The sequence below is a fragment of the Cricetulus griseus genome, chromosome 4, assembly GCF_003668045.3.
Source record: "Cricetulus griseus strain 17A/GY chromosome 4, alternate assembly CriGri-PICRH-1.0, whole genome shotgun sequence".
Classification (NCBI taxonomy): domain Eukaryota; kingdom Metazoa; phylum Chordata; class Mammalia; order Rodentia; family Cricetidae; genus Cricetulus; species Cricetulus griseus.
In genome coordinates, this window is record NC_048597.1 from 116406921 (window position 1) to 116427952 (window position 21032).

At 49.9% G+C, this 21032-nt stretch overlaps 2 protein-coding genes across 3 annotated transcripts; both read right to left on the minus strand.

Moving 5' to 3' along the window:
* Window positions 1-1168: 1168 nt before the first annotated feature.
* On the minus strand, window positions 1169-4741 carry Epo (erythropoietin). Of its 2 annotated transcripts, none has more exons than XM_035444524.1 (5): window positions 4641-4741; window positions 3944-4086; window positions 3374-3460; window positions 2926-3105; window positions 1169-2101 (listed from the first exon to the last, which is right to left on the minus strand). In XM_035444524.1, the coding sequence occupies exons 1-5, from the start codon at window positions 4651-4653 to the stop codon at window positions 1949-1951; spliced, it is 576 nt and encodes a 191-aa protein (XP_035300415.1). In that variant the 5' UTR covers window positions 4654-4741; the 3' UTR covers window positions 1169-1948. The 2 variants fall into 2 exon arrangements, with proteins under 2 accessions (XP_035300415.1, XP_035300414.1); XM_035444523.1 differs by having other exon boundaries at window positions 1169-2104.
* A 14254-nt stretch (window positions 4742-18995) lies between these two features.
* On the minus strand, window positions 18996-19936 carry Pop7 (POP7 homolog, ribonuclease P/MRP subunit). Its single transcript, XM_027416231.2, has 2 exons — window positions 19794-19936; window positions 18996-19655 (listed from the first exon to the last, which is right to left on the minus strand). Exon 2 carries the CDS (start codon window positions 19645-19647, stop codon window positions 19225-19227), a length of 423 nt encoding a protein of 140 aa, XP_027272032.1. The 5' UTR covers window positions 19648-19655; window positions 19794-19936; the 3' UTR covers window positions 18996-19224.
* Between the last annotated feature and the right edge of the window lie 1096 nt (window positions 19937-21032).

Below are 21032 nucleotides of genomic sequence, written 5' to 3' on the forward strand. Positions count from 1 at the left end.
GGACTGCCTGACAATTTAGCCCCTGTTTGATTCCAAAAACCAAACAGACAAAAACACCAACCCCACCCTCAAGCCTATTAATTCCAATTGCAACAGCCCACAAAAGAGATTTCACCCTTCCGAGTTCATAGCGATGGAGGCAACAATGGGATGTCTGGTGTGGAAACTGCAGTAAAACATTGTACTGAAAGAAAGGAGCCGGGAGAAAGGAGATTGCTTGGAAGGCTCCCTAACAGTAACAGTTCCCAACTGCACCTGAAGAGGGCACTGTAGTCCAAGAGCTAAATTCGCCTCCCCCAAAATTCTTTTGAGTCTTCCCTTTTGCAGACTCCTCCCACCTTAATTGCAGACACATGAGCAGGCGAACACACACACACCTAGTAAATTCTCTCCAGCCCCCAAATCCTTCAATGGGCATGCAATTTTTCCTGCAGTGGATTGCAAAAATACTCTCTTTTGAATATTGAGCTGAGCTTTCAGAATGTATTCTAAAGGTCTTGTTTTGGAAACAGAATGAATGACAGCCACATAGGGTAATAGCCAGGGTGGGGTCCTGTTACAGTGTACATCATCTTTGACTCTGTGGGTCTCTCCTGAGCATGCTTTCTCACCAGAAGCACTACTTTGGGGAAGGAGTCTAAAGAACAATCTAGAGTCACCCTTGTCCCTTGGCAGTGGTACCCATCTATTGACTCTCCTGCAAGTTTCAGGGGAAACTCCCAGAGTGACACCCTTCAGAAGATGAAAGACACAGATGGTTGGATTCACAAAGGGTTTGTGTCCTAAGGTGAGTGACTAGTGCTAGAGACATATTGATCCATTAACCAGGGCTGGCCCTTGCCACCAATCCCTAAAGAGGAGCCCCTATGTACAGGCTCCTGTTTCCTCAGTGGTAGCCACAGCTCACTCAGCATTTGTCCTAGTGGGTTGGCAGCTGCCCACTAAGAGACAGCCTTGAATGGAGCCTGCTTATTGACCAGCGTGGGCAGGCATTGTGGCCTCAAGCCCAGTGGGGTCAAGAGGTCAGACAGGCCATGCAAGGCAGCACGTAGGGCCCAACCCCCTCCACCTCTGGTTTCCCAGATCTGATGATTTGCTACCAGGTTGGGAGGAAGTAGAGCCAGGAAAGTTGGGGTGGGGGTGCCCATGAAGACAGACAAGCCAGGAGTCATGTTGGTGATTTCAGCTGTTGCCAGTGGTATTTTAAAAGACACAAAATTTCAAAACCCCTTCCCTCCCTTGAAAGCTAAGAGTCAGTTACCATTCTGTCTTCATGGTTCCACTCCCTCTACTGTCCAGTGGGACATGGGGCCAGGGGAGAGAGAACCCATGAGACCTGGAAAATTCATGCCTTGTCCCCTAAATTCTCCAGTCCCTGTATTCTTCGTAGTTGCCACAAAGATTAAGCCCCAACGTTTTGTGTTTCGATGTCTCTGTCCCTGAGTTCTAAGCTTGTCTCTGGGTGCTTCGGATATAGGTCAGTTGGTACAGTGTTTGCTTAGCATGCACGGAGCCACAGCTCCCATCTCCAGCACCCCATAAATGGGGTGGGGTGGTGTGTGCTTTCAATCTCAGCACTCAGGAAATGGAAGCAGGAAGATAAGGAGTCCAAAGTCATCCTTAGCTACATACTAAGTTCCAGGCCAGCCTGGGCTATGTGAGACCTTCCTGTCTCAACAATAACAAAACAAATCCAAGATTGTTCTCCGAGTCTCTCCTGCTCTGGGGCCTCAGGCTGGCCCAGTAACATCTTTAGATTTCAGAACAGAGCTCTGGAAAGTTCTTCTGGCTCCCCAAGAGATCACTTCTGGTGCTGGAGTGTCCATAGAACAAGCTGGTGAGGAGGTCACAACCCTTTTGATGAGGGTTGGGAGTGGTGGAGGGTCGGCGTGACACGGGCAGTGATGGTGAGCAAAGTTGGTGGCTACATCGCAGTGGTGGTGGCAGCTCACCTGGCCCCTCTCCTGCAGGCCTCCCCTGTGTACAACTTCAGTTTGCCCCGGAGAAAGTTGGAGTAGACCCGGAAGAGTTTGCAGAAAGTATCCACCGAGAGTGTTCGGAGTGGAGCAGGTGGGGTAGCATCTGGAGGTAATATCGATTCCTTCTGTCAAGAGAAAATAGGATATCACTGCAGTGCTGAGGACTGCAGATGAAAACGTGACAAAGGACAGGTGGGGGGTGAAGAGAGTCCTCAGTATTATTTGTGTGGGGGTGTATGTGTGTATGTGCGTGTGTGTGGGTGTAGAGGCCAGAGGTGTGTCTTCTTCAGCCACTCTCCACTGGCTGGATGTGTGTAGGTGCCAGGAGCTCGGATCCCCTAGAGCTGGACTTCAAGGTGGCTGTGAGTACCTGGTGTGGATGCTGGGAACTGAACTCTGGAAGGGCAGCAAGCACTCTTCATCATGGAGCCATCTCTCCAGCCCTTCCGCCTTAGTTTTTGAGACAGCATCTCTCACTGAACCTGGAGCCCACCAACTGAGTAGAACTGGCTGGCCAGTGAGTCCCAGGAATCTCCCGGCCCTGGGGTTCCATGTGTGCTCCACCTCACTTTGTTTTTGGTTTGATTTGTTTTGTTTTGTTAACAGAAATCCTGGAGATTGAACTCAACGTTTGTGCACCATGCACGCCACCACTACATCGCCCAGCCTGTGCTCTCAGTGTCCTTTGTTTAAAATGTGTTGTTACATCGATTCATTCATATATGCATGCACACCACAGCCTGTGTGTGGGTGGAGGTGAGAGACAAGCTGGAGGAAACCAGTTCTCTTCTCACTGTGTGACTTCTAGGGATATTAAATTCAGGGCATCTCACTTGGTGGCAGGCACCTTTACCCACTGAGCTATCTTGCAGGCTCAGCCCTCAGTTCTTTAACAACTCTTGGCCCACCCTGTAGAAAGGGCAAGTAACAGTCCACACCTACTCACCTGGGCTCCCAGCACCCGGAGCAGGGAGGTGAGGCTGCGCAGGCCACTGATGGCTTTGTCTATATGCAGCTGAAGCATCTCTGATGGTTGGGAGGAGTTGCCTAGCAGGGCCTGGCCCCTCAGGATGGCCTCGGAGAGCAGGGACAGGCCATGCCAAACTTCTACAGCCTGTTCTTCCACCTAGAGGAGGCAAAGGGTTTAGAAAGAGCCAGCCAGAGTCCTTCCCTCTGTCTCCCTGGCTATCAGACACCCTAGCGGAGGTGGACAGGACAGAACAGCACACAGTAAGGCATGGATGGATGGATGGATGGATGGATGGATGGATGGATGGATGGATGAGCTAGCATATTCCATCAGTCATTATCTTTATCATTCTTTCTCCCACACTATCAAGGTGTCAGACTGAGACCCACCTCTAGGAAGGAGAAAAAAAGAAAAGAGAACTCACCGCCTTTCTTTTCCAAGCATAGAAGTTGACTTTGGTATCTGGGACTGTAATATTCTCACTCAGTCTGGGACCTTCTGCACAGCCCATCTGCAAGACACAGCACCTGGTCAAGACCTCCAAAGGTTTCATTCACAAAAAGCCACCAGATACTCTTTGTCTTTGAATGTTACTGGGCATGCTTTGGGTGCCACCAGCTTTATCATGCTTTCTTGTTTTGGACAGTCAGAGTTTCAAGTTTGAGGCTGGACTCAGCTTATGTAACAGAGGATCACCTTGAATTTCTGATCCTCCTACTCCATCTCCCAAGTACTAGGCATGTAGGTTTGGGCCATCACAAAGTCTCGGCTCCTGTGGTGCTGGGGAATTGAGCCCAGGGCTTCTTTCACACTAAGCAAGCACTCTACCAAACTGAGCCACAACCCTCTCCAGCATTATCACTGGGGGAAGGGGGATGGAAGAGCTTTAGGGCTAAACATCTCATCTTGACCTGAAAAGCCGTGCTAGGAAGGAACTCAAATTCCTAGCTCCCCAAGAACCAGTTTCTTTCTTTTGTGGGGCCGGGAAGCTTACCGTGACGTTCTCTGCCTCCTTGGCCTCCAAGATGTACCTCTCCAGAACTCGGCTGTCGCAGATGAGGCGTGGGGGAGCGCAGAGGACTGGGAGGCCCAGAGGAAGCAAGAGCAAAGACAGCAAAAGCGGCAGGGTGGGACGTTCTGGAAGAAAGGCGGGCTGGGTGTGAGGCAGGGAGGGGTGGGGGCTGCGGGACTCCAGAGGCTGGTTTGCTCAGCGAGGCTCCTCTGCCTTCTAGTCTCGGCTGACCCCGACCTTGCAATTGCTTAGGCTCTGCCGGAGTGGCCTTCATTCTATCTCTCGGCGCTGCACACCCCACCCCCCAAGCGACCGGCATCCACTTCTCGGCCAAACTTCACTGTAAGTGCGCGCCAGAGGCTGGCAGATCCTGAGAAGCTGGGACTCCTGGACGCAGGTAATTCTTTTAGCAGCTTCTCATCCACGGAGCAGCGCCTCGACTCCCTAAAATCCTAAACTTTGTCCCCGTCCTGGATCTCCCCTTTTTTGTCATTTGCGGGAGGGCTCCCCAAACCCCTGAGTGCACGTGGAAGCTACCCCACCCCCCTCTCTCCTCCTAGATCCTTGGCGAGTCGCAGGTCCTTGTACACGGTCACTTCCTGGCCAACAGCTTCAGATGTAAATCCTTGCTCAAACAGGAGCCCCGGAGGTCACAGGTCCCTAGCCTGTGAGTACTCACCGGGCACCCCCATCTCCGCGCCTGGCTGCCAGAGCCCCTTAGTGACCCGGGGCTGGGCCAGTGTCCACGCTGCTAGTCTTCATCCTTAGAAGATCTGTGGGACCAGGTCACCCCACTCGCCTGAAAGAAGGTGGTCACCGTTCAGGGAGCGCGGGCAGAGCGGGGACGCGGTGGCCCTGGCCACTGGTCTGTTCGGGAACACAGCAAGACGCAGCCACTGGCCAGGCTTGGTCCGGGGACATGTGGCTCCGGTCGGGGGTCGGGGATGTTATCAGCATGTGTGCGTGCGCGGGTGGGGGTGGGGGTGAGGCTGTGTGTGCATGAGGGGTCGCCAGGGGTGGGGGCCACCTGGGGTCAGAGCAAGGAGCAGGACGCCTGGGTCTGGGGCTCGCTGGGGTGGCGAGGGCTGTTCCAGGCACGCACGCTGTCAGGGGGGTCTTCCTTAGGCGGGTGGACAGATTCTGATTTCCAGGAGGGGAGCTCAGTGGGGTGCACGTCTATGAGATGTGCGGGAAACCTAAAGTGAGGAGCTGACCTATGGAAAGGCTGGGCATGTCCTCTGGGGGGCGTCCTTATCTCGGGACAGGGATTGATCAGAAACACCTAGAGTTGGAGACTGGAAGCAAAACCCAAGGGCTTTCTCTCCTCACGACTTGCTCTAAAAGCCAGAGCTGTTCCTGTTGAGGAATCAGATGCAAGCGAGGGAGGACTGTGGGGTTCCTCCCCTCTCACCCCTCGTTTTCTAGGACCCTAAAAATCCAGAAAGGTGACTTTCAGGGCAGGAAGCCTGTGGCACGTTGCTGAGGACACGTGGGCACGTTGCTACTGGGTTTTTGCTTTTGTTTTTGCAGTGCTGAGGCCCGAGCCCTGGGGCCTGTACATTAGGCAAATGCTCGGTTAAATGAGCTCCCATGCCCTTATTGAGGGACTTGAGGCAAGCTCTCTACCGCTGAGCCACACCCCCAGCCCCTCACTGGGGAAGTCTTGGCAGGAGCTCTACTGCTGAGCTACACCCCTGTAGCCCCTAGGTTCTATTCCCAGCATCCATATGATGGTTCACAACCATCCATAACCCCAGTTCCAAGGAACCTGATGCCCTCTTCTGACCTCTGAGGGTACCAGGCACACACATATTACACACACATATGTGCAGGCAAAACACCCTCACATAAAACAAAATATATAAATCTGATCTTAAAATGTAAAGATAAAAGAAATGTTTGTGGAATATATACTGCTGACTGGGAAGGGACCTGAGGACTGAGTCATGTATGACACAGTTAAGAATGCCTGCCCTGGTGACATTCTAGTGGGGAGAGATGGACAACGGACAGAGACCTTCAGTGGCATTAAGAACTGAGTGGAGGAGGCTGGAGAGATGACTAGCAGTTAAGAGCACCCGCTGTGTTGTAGAGGAGCCAGGTTCAGTTGATAACAACCTTGTGGCAACTAATAACTATGTGTAACTCTAGATTGAAAGCATCGATGCCTCCTTCTGGACTCTGCAGGTACTCTACACATGGTGCACAGACACACAGGTAAAGTACCCATACATATAAAATTAAAACATATAACCTTTAATATATGATGTATTCTATCACACACACACACACACACACACACACAGAATGAAGGGAGGGAGCTGAGGAAGTGATTTAGTATACATGAATACCTGATTTAGATTCCCCAACACCCACATGAAATGCTGGATATGGAGGCATGTGATTGTCATTGTGGTGCTGGGGAGGCGGAGACTGGAGGGCCCTGGAGTTCACTGGACAGCTTGTCTAACTAAATCATTAAGTCCCAGGTTCACTAAGACCCTGTCTCAAAAAAAAAAGGTGGAGGACCAGGACCAAGGACATGACGGTTCAGTGGTAAAAGTACTTGCCACTAAGTCTGAAGACCTGAGTTTAATCCCTGAGACCCACATGGTAGAAGCAGAGAAACAACTGCTGTGAGCTGTCCTCTGACCCCAAAGTGTGTGCCATGGAGGTCAGACAATTAGTTAATTATAGTAACAAAAATGCAGCAGAGGAGCAACTGAGCAAGACATCCCAAAGTCAGCCTCTGCCTCCTGCAGCATACATGCAGCCGCACACGCACACGCACACGTGTGTACACACCAGTGAGTACACACACCTAAGGAGGAAAGAATCAGAAGGTACACCAGGAAGTTGCAGTTGTCCAGTCGACAAGCAGTCAGGGCTGCCAGGCTGTCATGTGACGTGCTGGGGGAAGAAGGCAGCCATGGGGTTTGGCTGGGGAGAACATGATGAAGACAAGGTGTAGAGAGATGAAGATGGGGACATGAGGCGACTCTGGTGAGCTGACTGGAAGTCACATGACCCTGATCCTGCCGACTCTGGACTGTCTGTCACTTTGGGCCTTCTCAGAGTTTCTTCCTGAACCTGCCATCCAGGCTCAGCACTCAGAACCCAGCTCTGCTCCCCAACTGTGGCCCAGCTGTGAGACATACACTCGAACACACATTCACACACGTCCGCATGTGAGCTCTGTCCTGACCACCCACACCCCTCCCAACAGGCTGCTCTTTCCAGGGCCCCTGACTCCTGCGTCACTGCTCTGACCTATCTACTAGAGGAGAAAGGGCCAGGGGCAGATGGGGGCAGGGGGCACAACATGGCCTGACATGGCCTGAGTCTCAGAAGGAGGAGCCTTTGGGGCTGTAGGACCTGTTCCTTCTCTCAGTAACTTTACAGAGAACCCTAGAAGAGGGGCCAGGCCACCATCTTCTATATGCTGGAGCCAGCAGGATTGTGTGGGCTGTCCTATGGGGTTTTGGAGAGAGGGAGAGAGAGAGAGAGAGAGAGAGAGAGAGAGAGAGAGAGAGAGAGAGCTACCATAGTCTTTATGGGGAAAGTGAGACAGAAGAACAAGTCAGTCCACAACACACCTGATTCTAATGCCACACAATTCCCCTGGGTGTTTGTCGAGGGGCTCTGGGGACCCAACCAGTTCAAATGCACTGGTATACTGCCAAACACAGTCTGTGCATCTGGTGACAGGTGACTCTGAGGGACAGGAAGGAAAACAGGAGGCTGCTAATCCAGTGTGCTAGCACATACCTACAATCTTAGCACTTGAGAGGAATAGGCAGGAGGATCACAGTGAGTTTCAGGCAGCCTGGGTTACAAAGCACGTTCCAGGCCATCCAGGGCTTCAGAACAAGATCTGTCTCAAAGAAAATAATAAAGCAGCTGGGATGCAGCAGTGCACACCTGTCATGCCAGCGTTTGGAAGGTGGAGGCAAGAAGGATCAAGGGTTGAAGGCCATCTTCCAATATGAAGTAAATTGGAGACTATCCTGGGCTACATGAGGCCCTCTCTCAAAAAGAGAACAAATTAAAAGAAGACAAAACAAAATTCTGTATAGCTCCCAGCACGAAGGTCCATCATCCTGTCTTCCAGTGTACCCTAATTTGCTTATATTCTGCTGGCATAGTTTGTCACTGTCCACTCATCACTAAAGAGAACCCCAAAGCCTTTGTATTTCCTTCCTGACCCTGCTACTCCATTAATTTTCCCATTGAATAGTCTAGTTCACATCATGACCCTGAGTAAGGATCTTTTTACCTTTTGTTGTTATTGTCTGAGACAAGGTTTCATATATCCCAGGCTGCCCTTTAACTCCTTATGTAGTCAAGGTTGACCTTGAACTCAGGTTCCTCCTGCCTCTACTTCCTAAGTTCTAGCTAGCATTATAATCATGCACCATCGCACCCAGTTTATGCGATGCTGAAGATTGAACCTAAGGCTTTGTGCACGCTAGGCAAGCATTCTATCAACCAAGTCACATCCCCACTCCCTTGAGCAGGTTTTCCACGCCTCAAAGTAAGATGCCCGGTAGCCAGTCATACCATCCTCCTTATTACATTTATTTATTTGGTGTGTGTGTGTGTGTGTGTGTGTGTGTGTGTGTGTGTGTGTGTACAGGGCACGTTCCTGTGTGCCACAGAGTAAGTGGAGAGGTCAGAGGATCTCTCCTTCCACCTTGTAGGACCTGAGGATTGAACTTGGCAGCAAACACCTTTACCAGATGAGCCATCTCACCAGCCCCACACTGTGACCTTCCATCAGAGGAGCTTGGTTAGAGAGATTGTGGGACCTTGCTTTTCACTGCTGTTTCCACCTGGCTAAACAGAGTGGGGAACTCTGTTTTCCTCTTATCTGCAGACCCCAGTGGGTCTCTCCTCCACAAAGCCTTTCCCCATACCCAAGCAGGAAATTGTCATCACTTATGTGCATGTGTTAGGTTTTATCATATCAAGGCCACTGTATACATCGAAGTTGAGTCCTGCACAACTCCAGGAGTTATCTAGACATAAAATGTCAGTGTTGGGAGTGGAGCCTCTGTCTCCTGTGTGTGGCCTGATACACTGAGAGAACACTCACCACTTAGTTGTGGGTTGTTTTCTGTGTTCTCTCCATGCCACGCTCCTTGGACTGAAATGGTGAGAGACCTAGAGAGAGAGAATAGACTACACCGAGCCACTCTTGTTCCTTGGAATCTTGGTCATGGGGAGTCGTTACTACCTTCAGAACGGGACTCTAAATAAACAGCAGTGATGAGACCCATAGTGGAGCTGAAAAATTTACAGCCCCCCTGAGCTGTTGCAAGCCTTAGGCAGCACAGAGCCCCCAGCTACCTGGAGTACAGGCTGTGGCTTCTGGGCTTGGGAGTCCAGCCAATGGCCTAGGAGACCTTCTGTGCTGGAGAGTGAGTTGGCCGACCGGGGACAGGGCTGGGATGGTAGTGTGAGGAGACTCTCAGCCTTGGGGAAACTGAGAGGAATAAGAATGATGGAAAAGGGATTTCTGTCAGTTGTCGGCCCTGGGGTTGTGGTGCACATATGTAATTCCACCTACTCAGGAGGCTGAAGCAAGAGAACCGTGACTTCCAGGCCAGCCTGAACTACACCTTATCTCAAAAAGAAAAGATGGGGGCTAGGGGGTAGCTCACTTGGTAAAGTGCTGACTGAACAAGTATGAGGCCCTGAGTTTGAGCCCCTGTGTATAAAGAGCTAGGTACCACAGCATGTCCTTGTGCAGCTTCAATATTAGGAAGCTAGAAACAGGCAGATTGCCGGGTGGTGGCGGCACACACCTTTAATCCCAGCACTCGGGAGGCAGAGGCAGGGGATCTTTGTGAGTTCGAGGCCAGCCTGGTTCACAGAGTTCCAGGACAGCCTCCAAAACCTACAGCGAAACCCTGTCTCAAAAACCAAAACAAAACAAAACAAAACAAAAAACAAAAACAAAACAAAACCCTAGAAACAGGCAGATTGCTGGAGCTCACTAGCCAGCTGACCTAACTCATGTCCCAGGTCCAAGTGACAGACTCTCAAAGCACACAGGCAACAGTTCCTGAGGTTGACACCTGAGGTTGACCTCTGTCCTCCATGCACGTGTGTGCACACACCCCTGGGCCCCCCACAAACAAAAAGAAAAAACAAACAGGCCTAGTGGTACATGCCTGATGTCCTAGCACTCAGGATCCACTTCTACATAACTCAGGATCCTGAGTGCTACATAACAACTTCTAGGCTAGCCTGGGCTCCATGAGGCCCTGTCTTTGGGGGAGGGGAAGAAAGAAATTAAATTTATTTTCCTTCCTATTAGATGTCACACAAACAAGTTTATCACTTTTTCTGGAAGACCTGGTACCTAATACAGTTACCTACAACAAGCAGATGTTCAGTAAATGCTACAGGTGATAAACAGGCGTCTGGTAGCTGTAGAGATGGATCAGTGGGTAGACGTGCTTGCAGCCAAGCCTGAGTTTGGTCTCCAATCCCCAGGACCCATATGATGGAGGTAGAGAACAGACTCAAACAGACACAATAGATTTTAGAAATAAATTAATTGAACGATACATGTTTATCTCTGTGGCATAGTTTTCTTTTCAAAAATTTGAGACAGGGTCTCTAAATTGTTTAAGCTGTCCTATAATTTATTACATAGCCAAGGCTAGCCTTGAGCTTGTAACAGTCCTCCTGCCTCAGCCTCCTGAGTAGCTGGGATTGTCAGCATGAACCATGGTTCCTGGCTTGGTTATACGTCTCTGCAGGAACAAATAGTTCTGTGTTCACTGTGGGTTCTGTAACTGTTCAATAAAAGGAGGAGGAAGGGTTCTGTGTTGGGACACACTCCTGGCCTACCCTGATGGGAGCTGTACAGTAGGAAACAGAAGTGGATCTGTCTACTCTAAAGGCAAAGGACACCAGTCCCCAGGCTTTCCAGCCTTATACACCACACAGACCACACTAGCTCTACCTGTATGGTCCTCCACTCCACCCCTACCTTCAGTCAAGTCTTCAAACAGTAAGTCTCCCAGGGGCTGGTCATCCTTCGGTAGCATCTTTGAAGGCTATGTCTGTGGACAGTGACCCAGGGAAGCCCCAACTGCAAGCAGTGAGGAAACATGGAGTAGAAACAACAAACAGAGGCTGTGTGAGAGAGAGCTGCCAAGACAAACCAAATGAACGTATAAAAGATGCGAAAGGGCTGCCTGCCACCAGCTCGGCTGGGCGCTAGCCAGGAGAGCAGAGTCAAGAACACATACGTGCAGGGAGACACATCGGCAGTCCAGCTTCCTACGGGCCCCATCTGCTCCCAGGAGGCTCCAAAGCAAGGAAGCCCTGCAGATGAGGTTGATGGGGGGCCAGTCAAGCTTGGTGGCACATGCTTGTAATTTTAGCACTTAAGAAGTGGAGGCAAGCCGGGCATTGGTTGCGCACGCCTTTAATCCCAGCACTTGGGAGGCAAAGGCAGGCGGATCTCTGTGAGTTCGAGACCAGCCTAGTCTATAAGAGCTAGTTCCAAGACAGAGAAACCCTGTCTCAAAAAAACAAAAAAGAAGAAAGAAGAAGAAGAAGAAGAAGAAGAAGAAGAAGAAGAAGAAGAAGAAGAAGAAGAAGAAGCAGTAGTAAAGGCAAGAGGATCAAAGCAGTCAAGTCTGGACAATATACAGAGAAACCTTGTCTCAAAAGAACAATACAAGAGATGGCAAAATGGCCCAGCAGTTAGGTTTCTCTGTCCTTCCAGAGAAACCTGAGTTTGGCATCATTCACATCAGGTGGTACACAACCACCTATAACTCCAGTTCCCTGCAGGATATAACACCTCTGGCTTCTAGGCACCTGAAAAATATATATGTATATATGATAAAAATAAAATACTATAAGCCAATGTGATAGTGGACACCTTTAATCCCAACACTCAGGAAGCAGAGGCAGGCAGATCTCTGAGTTCAAGGCCAGCCTGGTCTACAGAGCCAGTTCCAGAACAGCCTGAGTTACACAGAGAAATCCTGTCTCAAACCCCTGTCCTTCATAAAATTAAATAAATAAAATAAAATCCATTTGAAAAAGAAAGAATAATAAAGCCAAGTGTGATGATGCATGCTTGCAATTCCAGTATCTGGAAAGCTGAGGCAGGAGGATTGACACGTGTTCAGTGATAGCCTGGGCAGCATTGTGAGTTTTAGACCAGCATGTATTACATACTGAGAGTCTGTCTAAAAAGAAGAAATAAAGAAGCCAGGTGGTGGTGGCTCAAGCCTTTAATCCCAGCACTTGGGAGGCAGAAACAGGCAGATCTCTAAATTCGAGGGCAGCCTGGTCTACGGAGTGAGTTCCAGGACAGCTCTGAGACTATGGCTCAGTCAGTAAAGCGCTTCTTGCCCAAGTTTGGGAAACTGAGTTCTACCTCCAGTACCCATACTAAAAAAAGCTGGGCATAGGTTGTGTGTGTGTGTGTGTGTGTGTGTGTGTGTGTGTGTGTGTGTATGTGTGATCCCAGTGCTAAGAAATCTGAAACAAGGGACCACCTGGACTTTCTGGCCAGCCAACATAGGCAAGTGAGTTCCAGGTAAAAGTGAAGAGACCCTGTCTCAAAAACCAAAGTGGCCAGGAGTATTGTTACAAGTGAGTACTTGGGAGACAGAAACAAGCAGCTCTGTGAGTTCAAGGCCAACCTGATCTATAAAGAGAGTTCAGAAAGAAACAAAGGAGGATTGAAAGGAAGAGAGGGGCAGGAGGGAAGGAGGGAGGAAGGGGATAGAAAGAAGAAAAAGAAAGAAAGGTGGACAGATGGTGTCCTGTTGAAGAACACCCTCTGGTTTTCACATGCACAGACACACGTGTTCATGTGCACCCTCACGTACGTAATAGGTTCAACAAAAAACAAAGCTGATGGAGAGAGGTGACACAGTGTATCGTCAACCTTGTCTCCCTAGTCGGCACAGCCACTCTGTGTCCCTCCTGGCCCACAATGTGCCCAGCTTGTTCATAAATCCCTCCCTTGATACCTCTGCCCACATGGTCCTCTTCCTCTCCTTCCTTTCTTCTGCCCACCAAACTCCTATTCATCCTTCAGTACCCGAGTCAAAAGTGAAAGCACCTTGGATCCCACAAAGAACTTAATCTTTCCACTCCCTCAATTACATATCCTGGCAGCTTTCACCTCTCACACATCTCATCCACTCACAAAATGTTTATGTGTACACCTTCCCAGCTATTTGGTGGGCCATGTCGTATGCAGAAGCCATGGGAAAGGATTTTAGCCAACTAGGACCTAATTTTCAGGGCCACATCACTTCCTGTGTGTGCATGGGGACCAGAGCTTAAAGCCTCAGAGCTCATAGAAATGCCAGGCAGGTGTAGCTGTCCACGTGCAATCCCAGAACTCAGGAGGCAGACACAGGGATGTCCTGGGCAAGCTGGCTGTCTTTACTAACTGGAATAACTAAGTTCTGGTTCCATTGAGAGACAAAGCCTTAATAAATAAAGTGGAGAGCAAGTAAGGAGGATGATGCCAGTGTCAACTTCAGGCCTCCACATTGACACACACCCTCACACAGTTCTGCCTGCATACATTCAAATTGCATACGCACTGCACACACACACACACACATGCCAGCACCCCCCTATAAATCCATATGTATATAAGCAAATGAGCCCATACAGGGAGTTTCTGGAACTGATGGCTTCTCTCTCATCTCTAGGTTACTTAAAATTCAGAATATTATGTAAATAGTAGATATGCTGTATTCCTTAGGCAATAATGCTAAGAAAACAACACTTGGATATGTTTGTAGACAGAGTCTTTCTATGTAATTATGGCTAGCCTGGAAAACCATGTAGACCAGGCTGGCCTCCAGCTCACAGAGATCCTCCTGCCTCTGCCTCCTGAGTGTAGAGATTAAGACTCTGGATAACCTTAACTGGAATATTTAGTTATTTCTTGAGATTCATTTTATTTTTAATTGCATGTATGTCTGTGTGCAGGTGAGTGCAAGTTCCTATGAAGGTTTGAAGAGGGCATAAGAACCCCTGAACCTGGAATTGCAGTTGTGAGCCACTCAGCTTGGGAGCTAGGAACCTTACTTAAGTCATCTGCAAAAATAGTACTCACTGTTAACCACTGGGCCATCTCTCCAGCTCCTCTCCCCTTCTTGTATTGAGCCAGGAATTAAAGGCGTGAGATCCTAGCACCATGCTCCACTCATTTGGTTGGTTGGTTGGTTTTGGTTTTTTGAGACAGGGTTTCTTTTTCTTTCCTTCGTCCCTCCCTCCCTCCCTCCCTCCCTTCCTCCCTCTCTCTCTAACTCCCTCCCTACCTCCCTCTCTCCCTCTCTCTCTCTCCCTCCTTCCCTTCCTTCCTTCCTTCTTTCTTTTGTTTTTTTTTTCTTTTTTTTTAAATGTTTGTTTATTATGTATACAGTGTTCTGCCTACATATATGCCTGCAGGCCAGAAGAGGGCACCAGATCTCATTACAGATGCTGTGAGCCACCATGTGGTTGCTGGTAATTGAACTCAGGACCTCTGGAAGAGCAAACAGCTAGTACTCTTAACCAGTGAGCATCTCTCCAGCCCCCTTTTAAACTTATTTATTTTATTTTATATGCATTGGTGTTTTGCCTGCATGTATGTCTGTGTAAGGGTATTGGGTCTCCTGGAACTGGAGTCACAGACAGTTGTGGGTGCTGGGAATTGAACCCCATCCTCTGAAAAAGCAGGCAGTGTTCTTAACCACTGAGCCGCTGTCTCTCCAGCCCTGAGACATGGTTTCCCTGTGTAGCCCTGGCTGTCCTGGAACTCGTTCTGTAGACCAGTCTGGCCTCGAACTCAGAGATCTGCCTGCCTCTGCCTCTGTAGTGCTGGGATTAAAGTTGTGCGCCACCACCGCTGAGTCATGCTACACTTTTAAAACACTTCACTTTTTTGTTAGCATACAAATAAATTCATGTGTCCCAGCCTGACCTTAAACTCACTATGGAACCCAAGGATGATCTTTAGCTTCTGATTCCCTGCTTCCATGTTCCAAGTGTTGGGATTACAGGTTTGTGATTCCACGTTCCATTTATCAAATTCTGGGGATAAACCCAGGGTTTTGTGTGTGGTAAACCAGAACTCCAACACAGTACTTCACCCCACCCCTGCACTGTGGTGTCTTCCTTCATACATATCTATCAGCATGCTTTCTTCTTAATTGCCCTCCCTGGCACTCACTCTCTCTTTGCTGACTCCCTTCCTTCTCACCAAATAGCCTCACTTGATATATACATATGTGTACGTGTACATATATGTATGCATGTGTGTATATGTATGTGTGCATGTGTGTATGTGTATGTATTCACCATGAGACACCATGACCACAGCAGCTCTTATAAAGGAAAACTTTAACTGAGGTGGCGGCTTACAGTCAGAGGTTAGTCCATCATCACCATGGCAGGGAGCATGGAAGCGCACAGCAGACTTGGTGCTGGCTACGTCTTGATACGCAGGGAACAGAAAGTGAACTAAGGCACTGGCTGTGGCTTGGGCATATATGAGACCTCAAAGCCCACCCCCAAAGTGACACACTTCCTTCAACAAGGGCATACCTACTCCAACAAAGCCACACATCCTAATAGCGCCACTCCCTATGAGCTTATGAGGGCCAGTTACATTCAGACTCCCACAATCTTGTTCTCTCCTTTTGACATCCCTAGCTCCCTAGCACCCATTCAAAAAGCTGCATATGGCAACATCCCACCCACCGGAGTGACGGAACAGAGACAGGAGGCTCCCTGAAGCTTGACAGCAACTCAACAGAAGTGATAAGCTAAATAAAGTTTCAGTGAGAGACCCTGTCTCAAAAATAAGACAAGTGATAAAGACACACAGCATCAACCTCTAGTCTACACACACACACACACACACACACACACACACACACACACACACACCACACCACACCAATAGTAAGAAAAATAAATCTGCATTCTGTATATAAGGGAAAATGCATGATATTTTATTTTCTGAATCTGGCTTTTTCACACTTACTGGTCTCTTGCTCCTTCCATATTCCTGCAAATGTTATAATTTCATTTTTCTTTACAGTTGAATAAATATGTTATAAAAGCTGTATTTTCTCTCTTTGTAATATTGGTTATTACATGTTTAAATTTTAGTTTGTGTGTATTCATGTGAGGGCTCTCATCCTTGTCTCAAAGAGGACAACTTGCAAGAGTCAGCTCTATCCCTCTACCATGTGGGCCCCAGAGATCAGGCTGTCAAGCTTGGAGGCAAGAACCTTTTCTATCTCCCCTGTCCTGAACCACATCCTTTTCATCCACTCATTTGTGGCTAGACATTTAGGCTGGTTCTGTGTTGTACATAGTGCACCAACAGACATGGATGGGCAGGTATCTCACTTGCATGCTGACTTAGGGCCCTTTGGGTTTATGTCAAGGAGTGGTATAGCTGAGTCATATAGTAGTTGTAGTTCTACTTTTAGTTTCTTGAGAGACCTCTGTACTGATTCCACTAGTGTCTGCACCAGTTTACCCTCCCACCAACAGTGTATAAGGGTTCCTTTGTCCCTCACGTCCTTGGCAGCATTTAAATTTGTTTTCTTGATAGCATTCCTGACTAGGATGAGATGGAATTTCAAGTCGTTTTTAATTAGCATTTCCTGACAGCTAAGGGTGTTGAATTTTTTTTCAGATATTCATTGGCCAAACTATTTATTCCTTTGAGTGCTTTCTTTTTAAGAAAAATTATATGAGCCTGGTGGTAGTGGTGATGGTGGTGGTGGTGGTGATGGTGGTGGTGGTGCACGCCTTTAATCCCAGCACTCAGGAGGCAGAGGCGGAGAGATCTCTGTGAGTTCGAGGCCCACCTGATCTACAAAGCTACACAGAGAAACTCTGTCTCGAAAAACAAAAACATTATCTATTGTTTTTTTGAGACAAGATTTCTCTGTGTAGACCTGTCTGTCCTGGAACTCACTCTGTAGACCAGGCTGGCCTTGAACTCAGAGATCTACCTGCTTCTACCTCTCGAGTGCTGAGATTAAAGGTGTGCACCACCACTGCCCAGCTAAAAATTATTTATATTTTTGTGTGGTTTGCCTGCAAGTATGCCTGGTGCCCAGGGAGGCCAGAATTTGGTGTTGGATCTCTTGGATCTGGAGTAATCCATGCGGGTCCTGGGGGTTGGACAGGAGCCCTCCTGGGTAGCAAATGATGCTTTTAACCACTGAGCCTGTCTTTCCAGTTCCTCCTCTGATACTTTGTATCCACAGGATTTGTCTTCCAGTGACTTGGGGAGATCTTAGTGATTCTAGGCATTATTCTCCTGTCAGGTATATGGCTGCCAAAGATTTTCCTCTAACTCTCTAAGCCATCTTCACTCTGCTGGTTTCCTTTTCTGAGTTTTTGTTTGCTTTTGAGACAGCGTTTCCCTCTGTCGCTCAGGCTGACCTTGAATTTGCTATGTATCTAAGGTTGGTCTCAAACTCACGACCCTCCTGCTTCAGCCTCAGAAATGTTGAGATTATACATGCGTGCAATTCCCCTTAGGCTAATTGGCTCTTCCGAAACAAAGCTGTGATCCACAAACAAACATCTCAGGAGATAACTTTCAGGAGTTGGCTCTCTCCCAGCACGTGGGCTCTGGGGACTGAACTCAGGTTGTCCGGTTGCCTTTAACTCTCCCCTCCCCGAGCCATCTCATCAGGGCCCTCTGATTTCTTGTTTTAGTTTGGGCCCCTGCCCATGGAATGGTGCCATTCACATTCAGACCATATCTTCCCACCCAAGCTAAACCTCTATGGAAAGATCCTCACAGACAATGCCCAGAGGTGTGTCTCCTGGGTGGTTTTACATTGCAGCAGGCTGGCAATGAAGATTAACCACCATAACCAATAATAAATTACTTAGATTTCCTTTGCCCATGAAATAGCTTAACCTGTCTCATCTCACTCTAGTCTCAAGATGCCCAGAAATGAGGGCTCTGCAGGAACAGGAATTAAGTATAGCAGTCAAAAGTGTCCGTTTCGAGAGCTGGGGGCCTAGCTCAGTAGGAGTACCTAGAATCCACCATTGAAGAGCTGGAGCATGGCTCAGCATGGCTACCCTTGCTTTGCACACAAAGCCTCTATCTAGGTTTGACTCAAACTGAGAGCAAACATAACTGTCAGTTCAGGGAAGCTAATTTTAGAAAGCTACAATCTTCATCTTTTTTTATTTTTGCATGTCTATGTTATGTGAGTATGGCTACATGTGTTACAGTATACAGCAAAGGACTTCAGATATCAGTCTTCACCTTCCACTTTGAGACAGGATTTCTTGTTTTTTTGTTTGTTTGTTTGTTTTTTGTTTTTCGAGACAGGGTTTCTCAGTGTAGCTTAGGAGCCTATCCTGGCACTTGCTCTGGAGACCAGGCTGGCCTTGAACTCACAGAAATCTGCCTGCCTCTGCCTCCCCTGTGCTGGGATTAATGGCGAATGCCACCAACGCCACCAATGCCCGGTTCTTGCCGGTTTATGCCAGGGTGGCTAACTCACTGGCCAGAGGATCCTCCTGTCTGGTGCTCATCTCCCTAGAGAATCGTGGGAATTAGATTTGAGTACTGAGTGCCTGGTGTGAAATGGATCCTGTTTATGACTGTGTGTGGGGCTCGTGCTTTTCCCATTGAGCATCTCCCCGACCTTCTCCATCTTAACTCTGTGGTTACTAGGGGATGAACCTGGTGCCCAACCCCGTGCTGCGCACCTAGGTAACACTAGTCACAATTCCCCCATTGAGTCATACCACAACCCACTTCCTTCACCTTCAAACCTTCTCTATTCCCAAGCCTTATCCACCCCAGCTGCAGTCAGCTTGGTAGATGAGTCTATTCTCTAGTCTTCCCGTGAGCACGCTGTAACTGAGCTCAACTGTAAGTCAACAAATTTGACCCATGTCACACTGTGACCCAGTGTGGGTTCTTTTCCTGTGCCTAAGTACTTGTAGTTTCCTACTGTTCCTACTCAAGCACACACAGAATTATTATACGCGGAAGCCTGGCACCAACACAACTTGATTCTTTTATTGTACAAGACAAAGAGGATTCATTTCTTGGGCTCGTTTACCGTCCTCTAGGCTGAGGTAACATATTTTTTCTTACAAGGCTCTGACAACAGGTCCATATGAGAACAAGAGTCCTATGAACTAGCAGCAACCTCAGCCACATGACGCCCGGATGTGTGTGCTCCCAGGAGTTGGTGTATGACAGTCTGGCTTCACTCCATCTACTTAGGCGTGACCCTGAAGACCCGGATGTGGATGGCCGAGTTGTTCCGGATCCTGGTCAGTGGCTCTCGAGAGTCAATCTCTGGTTCCAGCTCATCCACCAGCTCCACGGTGGAGGTGTTGGCAGCCACCTGCAGGGACCCAAAGCTGCCCGCCTGCAGCTGCAGGGCGATGTTGATGGCGCGGTTAATGGCCAGACCCAAGCCGTGGATGTAGATCTCGGCGCAGGCGCTCTGCCCCCTGCTGCCTCCGTCCAGCAGCTTTTGGCAGCGGGCAAGCTGGGCCTTAAAGTCCGTCTTCATGTTGACATAAATGTCATTGGGCCTCCGGGGCAGGCGGTGGGGAAGTCGCTTCCGGAGGGTGTACTCCACGGGGTCCAGCTCGGCCTCGACGGCGCCGCGGGGCTCCCTGTTCTCGGCCATGCTGAGTGCTGGCGTGGGGGACAATGACCGGGCGGTCCCTCCGGGCGGCCGGCAGGGGGCGCCCCCGCCCCCACCGCCCTCCCGCCCGCCACTTCCGCTCTCTTCCCTCATCACGTGGCTCCCGCTCCCGGCGTTCCCGCGCCTACCTTCTCCCCGCCACAGCGCCCTTCGCTCGCGAGCGCCTCGCCGACCGCTCCCCCGGGACGCCGCTGCTCAGGACACTCGGAAGAAGAAGGAAGAAGCGATGGGAGCAGGAGCGCCGTGCCGGAGAACCGGGGCTACGAACTGCGCACGCGCGTCCCCGTTCCCCAGCCGGAATCGCTCGGCTCGTAGCCTTCCCGGCCTCCGTTCTCCCGCCCCCTCCCCGTCCTCGTGCGCGTGCGCAAGGGAACTTCAGTCTCGCGAGACTTCCTGACTCGAGGCGGTCTGGCCCGGAGGGCGTCGAGGGCGGGGCTAGCTGTCGGAGGTGGGACTAATCGGTGGGGGCGGGGCTACGAGGGGCGTGGTGCGGGTGTCCCCGCTGGTCGGGACTCGAGCACCCGAGCCGGAAACGGCTCTTGCAGTTTGGGCAGGGGTTCGGGCCCTTGCAGGAGCCGGGGTCCCCGGGGCCGGGGTCACCGCACCGGGAGCCGCGGGATCTACAGCTGAGCCCCCGAGCTCGGTCCTGGCGGCCCCGCACGGCCGGATGTCCACCCTGGACGCCCCGCGCGAGGGGCCCACACTGGGTGCCAGGCGTTTGCAGCTTCCCGCCGCGCTGCCCCCTGGCGGGAGGGACGGGGACTGCAATAATTGGGCTCCCAGCCCAGACTGGTGAGGCCTTTGGAGAGTTCCCTACAGACGGGAGTAAACCTGTATTGGGACCTCTTACTACAGCCCCAGACCACCTGCCGAGGCAGAATCTCATCGGAGGTTGGAAAGAGAACTCTGATCCGTGTTGCATAGCCAAAGATGACCGCCAACTTTTTTTTACCCCCAAAACAGGGTTTCTCTGTGTGTAGCCCTGGCTGTGCTGGAACTTGCTCTATAGACCAGGTTGGCCTCGAACTCACAGAGATCTGCCTGCCTCTGCCTCCCGAGTGCTGGGATTAACGGCATGTGCCACCAGGCGACCGTGATATTGTGATCCCCTGCCTCCACCTTGGGAGTGCTGGGATCAGCAGGCACCATCAAACTGAGATACATGCCTAGCCTGTGGGATATATGTTGAAATGAGAGGCTTAACATTCTAGACATCAATTTGCTCCAAGTTGGTCTATATATTTAATGCCATTTTTAGGTTAATCCTCAGAGTTGCAGATGTAAACCAGGAATCTTTTTGGGTGGTGAGGATAGGGTTTAGCTATCTGGTTCAGGCTGGCCTAGAACTCATGTTCCTCCTGTCTTGG